Consider the following 14,938-nt stretch of genomic DNA (forward strand, 5'->3'; position numbering starts at 1 on the left):
TGGTGAAAGCAGTCACAGTCCAGTCCAGATTAAAAGGAAGACAAATAGATCTCAGCTCTTAATGGGTGAAGTGTCAAAAAATTTGCAGCCATTAATCCCCACAGTAATATTAATTAATAGGTCACAGTGCATTTGAGAAACAAAGTGCCCTTTATAGATCACAATATTTAGTACCAATATAGAACTGCATTTATTAGAAACAGTGATAGCAGTATTAAAAATCAGGATATTTGCCTTTGGTATTTGTTTCATCCACAGATTTTTTATTTCCTTGTATAAGAAATGATTTGTAATTGTTTCATTAAGCATTGTATATTTTAAACAGTCTTTTCATTAATAATTGTTTTTAATTTTAGATGTTTTAAAAATTTTTTAATGTTTTCTTTATTTTTGAGAGACAGAGTGCAAGCAAGGGAGGGGCAGAGAGACAGGGGGACAGAATCTGAAGCAGGCTCCAGGCTCTGAGCTATCAGCATGGAGCCTGATGTGGGGCTGAAACTCATAAGCTGCGAGATCATGACCTGAGCTGAAGTCGGACGCTTAACCAACTGAACCACCCAGGCACCCCTAATTGTAGTTTTAATATTGGAATTTTTGACATGGCTTTTTACCTGCTAGTACAGGTATGTTTCATTTTAAGAAAAACTAATACTTTAAATCATTTATTTACATTTATTGATGTCCTGCTCCTTTCCACAAAGGATTTGAGGTGACCTGCAACAAGACACATATGACACATCTGTATTGGAGTAAAATATAATTAACAGTGGATAATGAGGGTCAAGAAAAACCATCAGTAAATGGCATCACCGTCTGCCCAATGGCTAAAGCTCCAAACCTCGGAGGCTTTTTCTTCATCCCCTTCTCTTACAATCCATCCATCTGTGCTACTCCAAAATATATTCCAAATCTATTTGTTTTTTTCTACCTTTCTTCCAGTTCAATCCCTCTTACCTTACCTTCTCTTTTCAGCACAATAATGGCCTTTTCAAAACCACAGTGTAAACAATCAGATCTTAACTTTCCTCTCCCTAAAACCTCAGTTTAATGTACCATTCATAGTATAAAACTCTATCTCAACCAGGTCTGAGGGTTAGTTGTCTGCCTCTCAACACCCCTGCCTGCCACTGCTCTCCATCAGCCTCTTTCTCTTGCTTCAACCTGCTAGCCCTTTCCCCCCCCTGAAAAAAAGGACCTTTTAGGACCTTTGCACCAGCTCTTTTCTGTGGTTGAGATGCTCTTGCCATAGGTTTTGCGTGACTGACTGCTTTACATTCAGATTTCCCTTTAAATGTCACTTCTTTAGAGAGACCACACAACACAGAGTATAAATCCATTCGTAGCACTTTTCTTTTGTTTTATTTTCATCCTAGATTGCTGCCTGATAGTTTGTTTATTGTGTATTGTCTGTCTCATTAAAATATAAGTTTCATGAGTGCAGTTCTGTTTTGTTTTGCTGTTTACAGCTGGATCTCATCTTCTGTAAATAGTGCTTGGTACATAGTAGGTCCTCAATGTTTTTAGAAAGAATTATATGTAAAAAATCAAATTTAGAATTGATGGTGATATTTCCAGAATGTGATAAATTTATTTTAGAAAAGAGGATTCTTGGGGCGCCTGGCTGGCTCAGTCTGTGGAGCATGTAATTCTTGATCTTGGGGTTGAAAATTTGATCCCCACATTGGTTGTAGAGATGACTTAAAAATGAAATCTTAGGGGCACCTGGGTGGCTCAGTCAGTTGAGCATCTGACTTTGGCTGGTGTCATGATCTCATGGCTTGTGAGTTTGAGTCCTGCTTTGGGCTCTGTGCTGACAGCTCAGAGTCTGGAGCCTCCTTTGGATTCTGTGTCTTCCTCTCTCTCTGACCCTTCCCCAGCTCACACTGTGTCTCTCAAAAATAAAAAAAAAAGTAAAGTAAAATCTTAAAAAAGAGAATTCTTTCGCTGGGATTTACTCTTTAGACTGGTGATATGTATCAAAATCACTAATGGACCTTTAAAAAAATATATACTTCTGTAGGTCTGGGAGCCACCAGGAATCTGTAATTTTGAAAAGCTCCGCCGCAGATCTAATATACAGCCTTATTTAAGGACCAGGGTCTGAGAGAGAGAAAGCTGTGTGGATTCAAGTAGAAGTCTTCTGACCAAAATTATTTATAAACAGAATTGAATATTGTTGATGTGAAGTTTGTAGATGAAATCTCTGGGAAGCCTTATTTATATCTTTACTTAAGAGGCCTTTGTAATAGACTAGTGATTCCAAAGTGATGTGCTAAAGTTGATCATTTGGGAGTGTGGGAAGGAAATAAATAATATGCCTTATATAGTTTGAATTTCCCTTTACAGTTTTGAGGGGATGGAAGCATGTTTTAAGTACATAATACATAGTAATACATGGTGGAAGAAAGTGTGTGCTCAAGATATTTTGTTTGTGAAAATGTGGGATCCAAAGAGCGTGTAGATCACTCTGCCAGTCTGGATAGGTTATGCAGTGTTAACAAATGAGCCCTAAATTTCAGTTGACTATCAAAAAGATTTGTTTCTCATTCATGTTGTATATATTGTGTGGTCCATCTTTAGCCCTGCTCTGTGTCATATAGATGCTGGCACTCAAACTGGTTGAGCAGGCGTTATCTGAAATTTCACCAGTTGCTGTGGCAGAGGGAGGAGAGAATTGGGTAAACAATGTGCTTATGAAGTTTTTGCTGGAGTGTGACACATGTCACTTAGATTTCACTGGCCAAAGCAAGTCACATGGCATTGTAGGAGTCCAGCAGGTAGGGGACATACAACCCTCTCTTAGTTCGGGACTCTGCACAGGGTGAATAGCAATACAGTCTACACAGATAGCTTCTAACTTGTTACTCTGTGGAACGTTTGCCTCACCAGAGCTCACTTTTAATCTCTTTTTAGGAGAGCTGGCAGAGTGAAGCTGCTCTCCCAGTTCCTGGTTTGATGGAGAACATCAAAAAGAAAAAGAACATAAAGCCCAAGTACTTAATATTGTTAGTAAAGCAGCATGTAAAGCAATGTAATTGTAACAGTTTAATTATAAAATGTAGAAATACAGCTTTATCAAAACTGTTAAAGCCCAGTAATTTCTGTTTGACAAAAAGATTTATACCATTATACCATACGCCATTTGAAACATTGAGGTGCTGTTTGGTGGGTGTGTCTGGATAACAGGGATTGAGATGTGGGGAATTGTGAGTCGTGGTAGAAACAAAAGAACTTCAGAGCTCAAATGTTTAGGGTCTTTGCTAATTGAAAATTAATCAGAGTAAAGGTTGAGCATCTGTAGAATAGTAATGTCAGTTACTATGGAAATTTGATTTCGTTTAGAGCAATTTGTTTATATACTTCTTTTCAGGAAGATGTTTATTTTGTGGAGTGTGATACACCTTGATTGTAAGATGTTGCAGTGATCTTTATTAGTTATTTTGAGTACCCCCCAGAGATCAGTCCTATGTTTAATAAAATGACAAGTGTACAGAAACTAGGTTAGTTGCCCCAAACATTTCAATTTATGCCTGGAAAACAGAAACTAATCAAAATGTAATCTGTAAACATTAGTGATGTTAATAATAAATATTTACCATGTATTAAGGTCATGCTATTGGCGATGCCTATTTGAGGCACTTTCCATACTTTATTTTACTTAAAAGCTATGTAAAATACGTATTACTTTCTTAATTTTACTGATGAAGAAACTGAGGTGCAGAGAGGTTAATTAACTTAAGATGTGAACTCAGGGTTCTGCATTTAAAAACTATATACTTTCCACTCTGTTACTCTGCTTTTATAATTGTTCCACTGTGTCTGTTTTTATTTTGTTACATGAGATTCTTTGTAGAAGCAGGAAACCATTTAATCTTGTCTTGATGTTTTAGAGGGTATTTTCTGGGCATGTAGTAGGTAACTTCATTGAGGGAGTCTGAGAATATGAAATATGCTCATATTTTACCTGTAGTTTTTAGACAGAAAACAGAAGAGAATACTCAAAGTTATTTTAGATATTTGAAATAATCGAGTCTGTAGCAGTTTATACTAATTAATAAAGTTTTGTAAAAGCATCCTGTGTTTTCCGATGAGAATTTTCTTACTTTGGCTGTTTATATTTTGGTTATAACTAAATTGATAAATGAAAATATAGAATGTGTGTGACAAACGGATGAACTTTTTAATTCACCAAGGAAAAACAGTATTTACCGAAAGGCTATAACACAAGCAGTGACATGAATTTTAGATAGAACATGTGTTATTTAGAATGCACCTGGTTTCTTTGGGTGAATGATTTAGAAACATATTGAATTCCTTAGAATTTTTTCATTATTTCTAATCTAAGCAAGAGTAGGCATTTTTTCCCCTATCTTTTGGGGGAGGGTAACATTTCAATGAAAGAAAATCTTACTACATTTTTTTTTTTTTTTTTGGTAAGCTTTATACCCAGTGTGGGGCTTGAACTCATGACCCCAGGATCAAAAGTAGCATGTTCTACTGACAGAGCCAGCCAGGCATCCCTTTAATTACATTCTTTAATACTCTAGTTTTTATTCAGAAATTTTTGAATTAAAAGAATAATTTAGTCTTGACTCTGTTTCTAAGGCAAAAGACTATTGGGGCACCTGGGTGGCTCAGTCAGTTAAGCATCCGACTTTAGCTCAGGTCATGATCTCACAGTCTGTGAGTTCGAGCCCCTCGTCGGGCTCTGTGCTGACAGCTCAGAGCCTGGAGCCTGCTTCAGATTCTGTGTCTCCCTCTCTCTCTGTCCCTCCCCTACTCATGCTCTGTCTCAAAAATAAATAAAAACATTAAAAAAAAAAAGACTATTTGTACAAGTAAAGTCTTGTAACTTATTATGTTGCATAAGTGATGTGTGCTTTCACTGCTTCCCTGATATTTACTAGGTAAGCAATTAATTGCTTACAAACACCTGTGGTATTGTTAATGCAAATATTTGAGCTGAGTTTAGGGGAAAGGGAGATACTGTATTACCCTGGAGAAGTATTAGCATTATATATTGCTGTCGGATTTGTTTAGTTAGAACCCAAAATATTAGGAGAAACATCTATACGTTCAAAGATACCTATTTCTTTGTAAGTGATCATAAAAGAGCCATTGTGGGTTAACATACTTGAACTTCAGTTTTTTAGGCTGATTCATCACACTTTTGGGGGGCAAAAAACAGTATACACAGTCAGTTATGATTATCTTCATCAATAGTGGGGAGAACAGACATGTATATTAGAATTTTATTTAATTCAATAAGTGTTCATTGAGCAAATTCAAAATACATTTTTATTTTATCTTTTTATATTTCCAGTTGGAAATTCACTTAAAAATAAAACTTTCATAAAGACATTAAGATTTCTTCTCCTTTCATTTTATCTCCCTAATCAGTTTCTTACTTTATTAGTTGCTGTGTGAGAATTACAGTTTGACTCTAAAATTGGTCTAAAATATACCTGCCTTTGTCCAAGTACTCTCTGTAGTTTGTATCTGGTTGCACATTTAAGTTTTGAAGGATTTCCTGTATGGAATGCAAAGGAAAGGTAAATAGTCCATTAAGTTGAGAAGATACTGTCAACAGAGACATAAATAAAACAAATGCTGAAGCAGAATAATTTGGTGTTAGCTCTTAGGAAAATACTTGCTATTGCTAAACCTCAACTTAAAACACTGTAGAATGAGTACTGATTATATAGAATTTGTGCTATTAACACCCTTTAAAATTTTTACCTGTAACACTTACCATGACATCTAGTTATATTACATTTTTAGTTTCTGTATTTAAAAATTTTTTTTTAATATTTGTTTTTTTTTTGAGAGAGCATGAATAGGGGAGAGGGAGAGGGAAACAGAATCTGAAGTGGGCTCCATGTTAAGGGCAGAGAGCCCAATGCGGTGCTCGAACCCACGAACTGTGAAATCATGACCCGGTCCGAAGTCGGACGCTTAACCAATTTAACTTAACACTTAACTGAGCCACTCAGGTGCCCCTAGTGTTGGTATTTTTATCCTGTTCATTACCAAAAAGGAATTTTTGGTGAATTAAAAAGGTGAAGATTTTAATCAACGACTTTTTCTTGATGTTACATGTTTGTTCACCTCTCTTGCAGAGCATCATCTTGTTTATTTGGAGACTGCTTGCGTGGCCTTGTGAACTTCAGTGTCAGGTTTTAGTTGAAGATCCAATTTGATTTCTATTTCTATTAATTAAATTAAGATAATATCAACCTTGTAGGGTTGTTGATATGATTAAATGAAATAGTATAAATTAGTGTAACTAGCAGATGGTATGCATGGGCCTCACCCTCCATTGGCTTTTTAATAATCTATGGGTGGACACACCTAAACTGCCTCCTCTGTACTTTATTTCAGCTTTCATATAACAGCTGGAGAGCAGACATTTTAAGCCATTACACGGTGGTGAGATAGTTGTCTACCAGCCAGTGATTCTGTTTCAGTTGTAGTGCCAGCATTCTCTTCATGGTATGGTTTGTGCTATTACTTAACTATTTTGTAGAGCTTTTTCTGCCTGTGCTCTATAGAAATGGGCAACGGAAGGGCAGGAATGGAGTGATGGTGGGTTGAATGGGTATGGTTTGGGCCCAGCCTCACTTCAGCTAGAGTGTGTTCTTTTCCTAATTTCTGTAACATAACATTGTTCCAGGTTAAGATTTCCTTTTAAGGTAGCTTTCAGAATATGCTTGATTTTTACCTTTCAGGGAACACAGAGAAAGAAAAGCTTAACTAATATTAGTAGTTAAGCAACATTAACCTTAGACTCAACAGATTTGGATAAATATGGAAATCATTAGCCATGGCAAAGTGGTGATTCTGTAGTGTCACTCTCATACTTATAGGACTTAAGCTAGTCAACAATTTCTTCCAAAGTAAAAGGATATGTAAGAAAGCATTCAACATTTAGAAATTGAATTAAAAAACACCATTATAATAACATTCATGAAATGGGTAAGGAATAAATTTACTAAAATATGTGCAAGCTTAAGGAGGAAAATAAAAATAATATGTAATCCCTTTACCTAGAGTTAGACAGTTTTACTTTGGTCTAAACTTTCTCCCAACACATAAACTTAGGCACAGATACTGGCATGGAATCTCTTAAAGGTTTGTTTTAATTTGTCCTCACCTAACTGTATTAATTTACTTTCAGCTAACAGTATTTCATGGATATTTTTCTATAACAATAATCATAAGTTGTCATAATTTTAAGAAGAATTTTACCAAGTGTAGAATATTTCATTATGGTATAGTTCTGTTTTCCTTTTTAGTATTTTAAAGAGTAGGAAGTTTAACACATATCCAGAAAAATATATATAAAACAAAAAGATACAGTTCAGTAGATTATTATTAAGTGAACACTAGTCTGTCATCCAGGTGAGGAATAAAGCATTACTCTTACTCTTCATACTTATCCTTGTGTTCCTCCTGTGTTTTCCTTCAACTAGTTGTCTTCTCTCTCTTAGAGGAAACCACTGAAGTCTGACTTTATGGTAATCATTTCCTTTCCTTTTTTTCTCTTGAGTTGACCACCTGAGTGTTCATCCCTAAACAGTATAATTTTTCTTACTAAAACAAAACTTTATGTAAATGGAGCAATGGGCTATGTTTTATATTGTATCTGGGTTATTTTGCTTAATATGTTTTTAAGATTTATGCATAGCGTGTGAAGTTTATTTTTGCTATTGCATAGTCTATACTACAAATATATTACATTTATTCTGCTTTTGATGCATTTTGGGGTTTTAATTTTTGGCTGTTGTGAATAATGTTGCTTTATGATTATATGATAAGTGCTTGTTCATGTTTCTTTGTATGTATGCTTCTCTAAAGGGCTGTGGTCTGAGAACTGGAACATTCTCATCACTTGGGAACTTGTTAGATAATTTTTGGGACCTGCCCTAGAGATTATGAATCAAACTGTAGGAGCCGGGTACAGCAGTTTCTATTTTAACAAACCTTTTAGGTGTTTCTCATGAATAGTACTGCTTGAAATCCATTCCTCTAGGGTAGGGTTCAGCAAAATGTGGCCTGTGGGCCAAATCCCGTCTGCTATTTCTGTGTGGCCTGTGAGTGAAGGTTGGTTTTTACATGTTTAATTAGTTGAAAAAATTAAAAGAGGATTTCTTATTAAAGAAAAATTATTATACGAAATATAAGTTTCAGAGTACATAAATACAGTGTTATTGTAACACAACTGTATCCATTTATTTATACATGGCTGTTTCCTTTCCATAAGGACAAACAGTGTGCTTGTGAAAGAGACCTTGTGGCTTACAAAGCCTAAAATTTTAACTATTGGGCCTTTCCTAGAAGAAGTTTGCTTATCTCTGCTCTAGTATATATAGTTAGGAGAAAAATTGCTAGGTTGTGGGATATGTTTACCTTCAACTTATAAGATAATGCCAGATTTTCTAAAATGTTTATACAAATTTGTACTGCTGTCAGTGGGTTTTGAAGAATTTCATTGCTGTACACATTCATCTGTATTGTCCAACTTAATTTTAGTTCTGGTGAGTAGTAATACCTTCATTGTGTTATTTTGCCCCCCAAATTGTAATGTGAGAAGATTCAAAAATACAGAAAAGTTGAAAGAATCTTATAGTGAATACCCATATGTACTCATCATCTAGATTCTACAATTTACATTTTACTGTACTTGTTTATCACTTATTTTCCATTCCTGTATCTATCCATTTCAGAGTAAGTCCATTTCTAAGTAAGTTACAGAAGTGGTTACAATTCCCACCTGTATATCCTGAAATTCAGTGTTTGTTAACAGTTCTCTTTTTATTTAAGGTAAAGCTTACGTACAATGAAATGCACAAATTTTAAGTGCACCATTCATGAGTTCTGACAGATGCATAAACGTGTGCAACTCAAACTTCCCAAGATAACAGAACATAACTGTCAGCCCTAAAAGTTTCTGCATGCAGCCTCCCAGAAAATCCCTGCTCCTGCCCTCCAAAAGGCAAACCACTGTTCACATCTTTTTCTACCACATGAAGTTTTGCCTGTTCTAGAACTTTCTATAAGTGGGATTAAATAAGTCTTTTTGTGGTCATATGTTTTCACTTTTCCTGGGTAGATACCTGGGAGTCAGATTTTTGAGTCATAGTGGCAGCTGTCATTAGTTTTATAACCAAGTGGTGGATCTTTTTCCAAGGTGGCTGCACCATTTGTATTTCCACCAACAATCTTTGAGAGTTCCAATTCCTCCACACCTTCACCAACGTTTTTTTGTTTTTTTGTTTTTGTTTTTTTTTTTTTTTTATGTTAACTATTAATGGTTGTATAGTGTTAGGTCATGGAGTTTTTCACTGTAGTTTTAATTTGTGCTTACCTGATGACCAAGGAGATTGGGCAACTTTTCATAGAACTATTGACCCTTTAAATTTTCTCATTTGTTAAATGCCTATTCATGTTTTTTGCTTATTTTTCCATTGAAGTGGTTATCTTTTTTTGTTGTTTCTGTCTTGGCTATTTTGGGGCCTTTGTGTGTCCATATACATTTCATAATTTTTTTTAATGTTTATTTATTTATTAGAGAAAGAGAGCGTGGTGTACACGTGCTGGGGAGGGACAGAGAGAGAGGGAGGGAGAGAGGGAATCCTAAATAGGCTTGACACTTAGCATGGAGCCCTGTGTGGGGTTTGATCTCACGACTGTGTGGTCATGACCTAAGCTGATATTAAGAGTTGGATGCTCAACTAGCTGAGCCACCCAGGGTGCCCCTCCATATACACTTTAGAACCAACTTGTAAATGTTCACACATAGAGATGCAGAAACTGTTTTAATTTTGAGAGTGTTTTGAATTTATAGGTCAATTTGAGGAGAAGCAGTACATTTGCAATATTTGGTCTTCTGGCACAAATGGGATATCTCTCTGTTATTTTTAGTTTTCTCCAATTTCCCTAAGTAAGATCATAGTTTTTTTTTGTTTTTTTGTTTTTGTTTTTTTTGTGGGGGCCTTGTACGTCTTTTGTTAGATTTATTCCTAGGTACTTGATAGTTTTAATCCTTTTGTAAAGAGTAACCTTAAAAAGTTCCATTATTGAATTTGGCTGCTGACATACAGAAATACAACTGGTTTTTCTGTATTTGACCTTGTCTCCAGAAATCTTGTTTAATTAGTTCAGTAGGTCTAATTATTTGTGGCTTTTTCTGCATTTTCTAAGGATACTAATCATACAATCTGTGAATAATGACTATTTTATTCTTTTTCAGTCCTTACCCTTTTTTGGTCTTACCTATCTGGTTCCTGTTGATGGAGTCTTACTTCCTTGTGTACTTTGTTATTTTTGTGTGCTAGAGACTATTTGGGAAGTTACTTGGAGGACCATATTTATTGAGGCCGAGGAGGATTGTCTTTCTTCCAAAGGATTTTCATTTGTTTCTTTCATGGGATTGTAGGAAGTGCTAGTTCAGGATGATTTTAATTTAAATCTAAAATCTGAAGTCCCTGTCCCACTAATAATTGAATACTTGGCTGCAACTCCATATGAAGGCTGATAAACTTCTGGTTCATACCCACTTAAGTCCTTCAGTGTGCTAGGGAGTAGGGCATAGTTACCACTTTTGGCAGGGTCTCCATGAAGCTGCTTTCCCAGAATTTAGCAAATATTAAAGCGGGCTTTACATGACAAGGCGTACCTGTTAGTCTGACAGTTCCCAAGTAACCTGTGAGAACTTTGATGCAGATGGATTGGTCTGAATCACCTACCTAGTCCACAATCACTACAACTTGAAGAGGTTTTTTTTATGATTCCACTGAATTTATATTTCTGTTCCTGAGTTTTTTTTCTGTTTCTAGAATCTCTCTCTTTTGCAAATCACTTTTTATAGTTTCCCATTCATATAGCTATCGTCATATTTGTCTTTTCTTTACACATATTAACATAGTTATTATCTATATACTTTGAGTCTTTTTCTCTTTGCTCATGAAGAGATGTTTTATTGTCAACCTTGTTATAAAAGACAATATGATTGACATTGTATTTGAAGCTGTATTTGCAGGAATCGTTTCAGGCATGCTGGAATGTGTTTCCCTTCAGAGAGGATTTGAGTCTGTTTCTGCCAGGTGTCTGGAGTATTTGAACCAAGGACCACTTTAAAACATGTTCAAGGCTTGGGATTTCATTAATGGCATTTAAGTAGGGGGATCTTTTGTTAGATACTCCACTTTCATTTGAATCTGACTTTATATATGAATATTAATCTGTGCTTTAAAGAAGATGCTGTTAAAATTTTTATCAGTATTCTTTCTTTGATTTTTGTGAGAGATTGACCTGAATTATAAAGCCTGCTTTACTGAAACATCATGTTCTACTTCTTTAACCAAATACCTGTTGTTGGACATTGAGATTTTTTTTTTCTTACTTTATAAATAATATTGTGATGAAAAGAAATTATTCCTTTATTTGTATTTGTCCTGTTAATTTACTTCATACTAATTCTGGAAGTAAAATTGTTAGGGTCTGCTTGTTTTAAGGCTTTTTGATACGTATTGTCAAAGTGCGCTACACAAAGATTGTCCTGACATTGTATTTTCTAAGTCTTTTTAATTTTTGCCTTTTTAATAGGTATAAATTAATATGGCATTATTATTTTAATTGACTCCCCTCCCCATTCTTCGCTGTCCTAAATAGGAATGTTTACCATGGTTATTCTGTCCCTGTTCTAGTACTGTTTATTGAGTGTGTGTGTGTGTGTGTGTGTGTGTGTGCACGCACGTGCAGAGGATAGATACCTTGTCTTTGAAATGAGAAGCTTTATCGTTTTCTAATACAGAGACCACCAAGCATCATCCACAGATGCTGAACTTTGAGACTAATGCCATTACTGAATAGAACTTTTAGATTATTTCACTTGTGATGGGATTGAATGTATTTTGTAGCATAAGTTGAGTGAACTGTAAATTAGTGACTGGAAGAATGGATTGCAATAATCATTGGTGCTGTTCACCAGTAAATTTGGTTTCCTTCTTTCTGGGCAAGTAGTAGAATTATACTTCCTGCTCCTTTGGACATTGCACACCTGTAAGATTTGCTGTTGTCAATGAAATGTGAGTGGAGTTGACCTGTATAACTTTTAGAAAGAACCAGTTTGCCATTATGCAGGAGATTGGAGCATCCAAAAGCTATCTGATTGCGTGGTGAGAACCACTGGTAGTGAAGTGTTCCTGCTTCCCATTGCCGCCTTCCCACCACCCCTTCACGAACATGCAGAAAAGCAGGAAATACCATTTTTTGTTAACCCATTAAAAATTTCAAATTCTTTAACTGTAGTATAACCTAACCAATCTTAACCAATGTAGATCACTGTAAAAGTGATCAGGAAAGGTACAAAGGCTGATCATCTGGACAATTATAAATGAATGGAATTTTAATTTACTTTTATTTTTGTCATTTATATGATTATTGTTTGTGTTTTGCTTTTAGATTACTGTACTTATGTCCTTACAACCTAGGGGTTTATTGAGAGTAATTTGGATGTTAAATGATATAAATATTCCTTTCAGTTTGTTGTTTATATTTTATCTTCATTTTCAGATCTTTTCTTTTTCTCAAAGTTTGAAATTCTTATCCAGTCAGATCAGTGTTTTCCTTTTTGAAGACATAATGGTCTGAGCTAGTAGATCTATAGTTGTTCCTAGGAAAGCTGGTAGTTTAAGTTTGAAGTTGTTGTGTATGGCTAGAAAATTGAGAAATAGGGGCACCTGGCTGACTCCGTCCGTAGAGCACACGGTTCTTTTTTTTTTTTTTTTTTTTGAAGTTTATTTATTTTGAGAGAAAGAGATAACGAGTAGGGGAGGGGCAGAGAGAGGGGGACAGAGGTTCTGAAGTGGGCTCTGTCCTGACAGCAGAGAGCCTGACATGGGGCTCCAACCTGTGAACGGTGATATCAAGACCTGAGCCGAAGTTGGATGCTTAGCTGACTGAGCCGCCCAGGCATCCTGAGCACATGATTCTTGATCTTGGGATTGTGAGTTTGAGCCCCATGTTGGGTGTGGAGATTGCTTAAGAATAAAATCTTTAGGGGGTGCCTGGGTGGCTCAGTTGGGTAAGCATCCTCTTGACTTCAGCTCAGGTCATGAGATCCCCAGCATTGGGCTCTACACTGACAGCGTGGAGGCTGCTTGGGACTCTCTATCTCTGTCTTTGCCGCTCCGCTGCTTGCATGCATGCTCTGTCTCTCTCAAAATAAATAAACATTAAAAAAACTTAAATTGGTAAAAAAGAAAATTGAGAAATAGTTAAACTGGTGCACCTGGGTGTCTCAGTTGGTTAAGTGTCCAACTTTGGCTCAGGTCATGATCTCATGGTTTATGAGTTTGAGCCTCACATCAGGCTCTGTGTGCACAGCTCAGAGCCTGGAGCTTAGTTCGGATTCTTTGTCTCCCTCTCTCTCTGCCCTTCCTCCCTGCACTCTGTCTGTCTGTCTCTCTCTCAAAAATAAACATTAAAAAAAAAACACAAAACAGTTAAACCACTCTTAAATGCAAATACGCATTTTTTTTAAATGTATGTTTATTTTGAGAGAGAGCATGTACGTGAACTCGAACAGGGGGGAAGCAGAGAGAGAGAGGAGAGAGAGAATCCCAAGCAGGTTCTGCGCTGTTAACACAGAGCCCTACCCGGGGCTCTATCTTCTCATGAACTGTGAGATCATGACCTGAGCCAAAATTAAGAATCTGATACTTAATCAGCTGAGTGACCCAGGTGCCCCTGCAAATACATAGTTTAAGAAATTAATATAACTCTTGAATTAAGATTATGGTTCTTTTTGGTCTGTATTAGCCTGTGTTTTTATTATAATTTCTTTCCTAGTATAATACTTTTTCTTTTTGCTGTTGTTCCTTTGTGGTATATGTCCTCAGAAGTTGGCACAGTAGAGGTGCCTGGGTGGCTCAGTTGGTTAAGATCTGACTCTTGGTTTTGGCTCAGGTCATGATCTCACTGGTCATGGATTCAAGCCACATGTCAGGCTCCTCCCTGGCAGGGTGGAGCCTGCTTGGGATTCTTTTCTCTGCCCCTCCCCCTCTCGCATGCACTCTTGGTCTCTCTTTCAAAATAAACTTAAAAAAAAAAAAGAAATTGGCAGAGTAGGAATTTGAAAGTATGTTGAATTTAAAATTTCTTTCATATTTTGACTTTCTTAATGATTTAGTACTCATATTAGGAATTATTTGAGATATCAGGATTTTTAAAAAAAATTTTGTGAAAGTACAGTATCTTTACTAGAATAGGAAAGTGTTTTATTGAATGAAGGCTTAATTTCTTTTAAAAATTTTAATTTCTTAAACCACATAAAATGTATTTCCTTTTAGATAAGTGATGAAGAGAGGAGTCTCCGAGAACATGAGATTATTGCTTCATCAACCTCTTCGAGTGCACCTAAGTCGGAGTTGGAGTTGGAGTCAGTTTATAAGGTACATAAACTTTTAAAATACTTCCTGGGTTTTGTTAAATATATCACATTGAGCTTTATATACGTATTTAATTAATACAGTTGTATAGCCTCTGGTCACTGTAGCTTCTCTCTGTCCTGTTCAGAATTCATTTTCACCCCACTGAGGGTGTGCCAACCCTTCTGTGCTGGGCTGTCCTCCTACATAGCCTACATACCCTTGTAACCTTGTTGGAACTCTGACCCTGCCAAGGCAGACCATTCTCTTCAAGAAATACTCTGCTCACAATGCTTAGGCTTTTACACGTCATGCTGAGTTGCACTGGCAGGAGTACTCTCCCCTCCTTGAAGTCTACTTGACTTCAACACTTCGTTCTGGATCACTGCTGTGTGATAGCCTTTTACATCACTCTTGGGCTCTGATGCCATGCTTGGACTGTCTTCTCCACCTGCACTCTTTCTTATTCTGTTTGGGCTATGATGCCATCTTCCTACTTGCTCTCT

The 14,938-nt window shown here is 36.2% G+C and overlaps 1 protein-coding gene across 2 annotated transcripts in view; it reads left to right on the forward strand.

Annotated features, from left to right (window-relative positions):
- PRIM2 (DNA primase subunit 2) overlaps positions 1-14,938 on the forward strand; it is a 349,495-nt gene that overhangs the window by 50,757 nt on the left and 283,800 nt on the right. For both annotated transcript variants that reach the window (XM_060615833.3, XM_060615834.3), the window contains exon 6: positions 14,355-14,456. In XM_060615833.3, coding sequence (XP_060471816.1) covers positions 14,355-14,456 — 102 coding nt within the window. The remainder of the gene's footprint in view (positions 1-14,354; positions 14,457-14,938) is intronic.

The sequence above is a fragment of the Panthera onca genome, chromosome B2, assembly GCF_046562875.1.
Source record: "Panthera onca isolate mPanOnc1 chromosome B2, mPanOnc1 haplotype 2, whole genome shotgun sequence".
NCBI classification, from domain to species: domain Eukaryota; kingdom Metazoa; phylum Chordata; class Mammalia; order Carnivora; family Felidae; genus Panthera; species Panthera onca.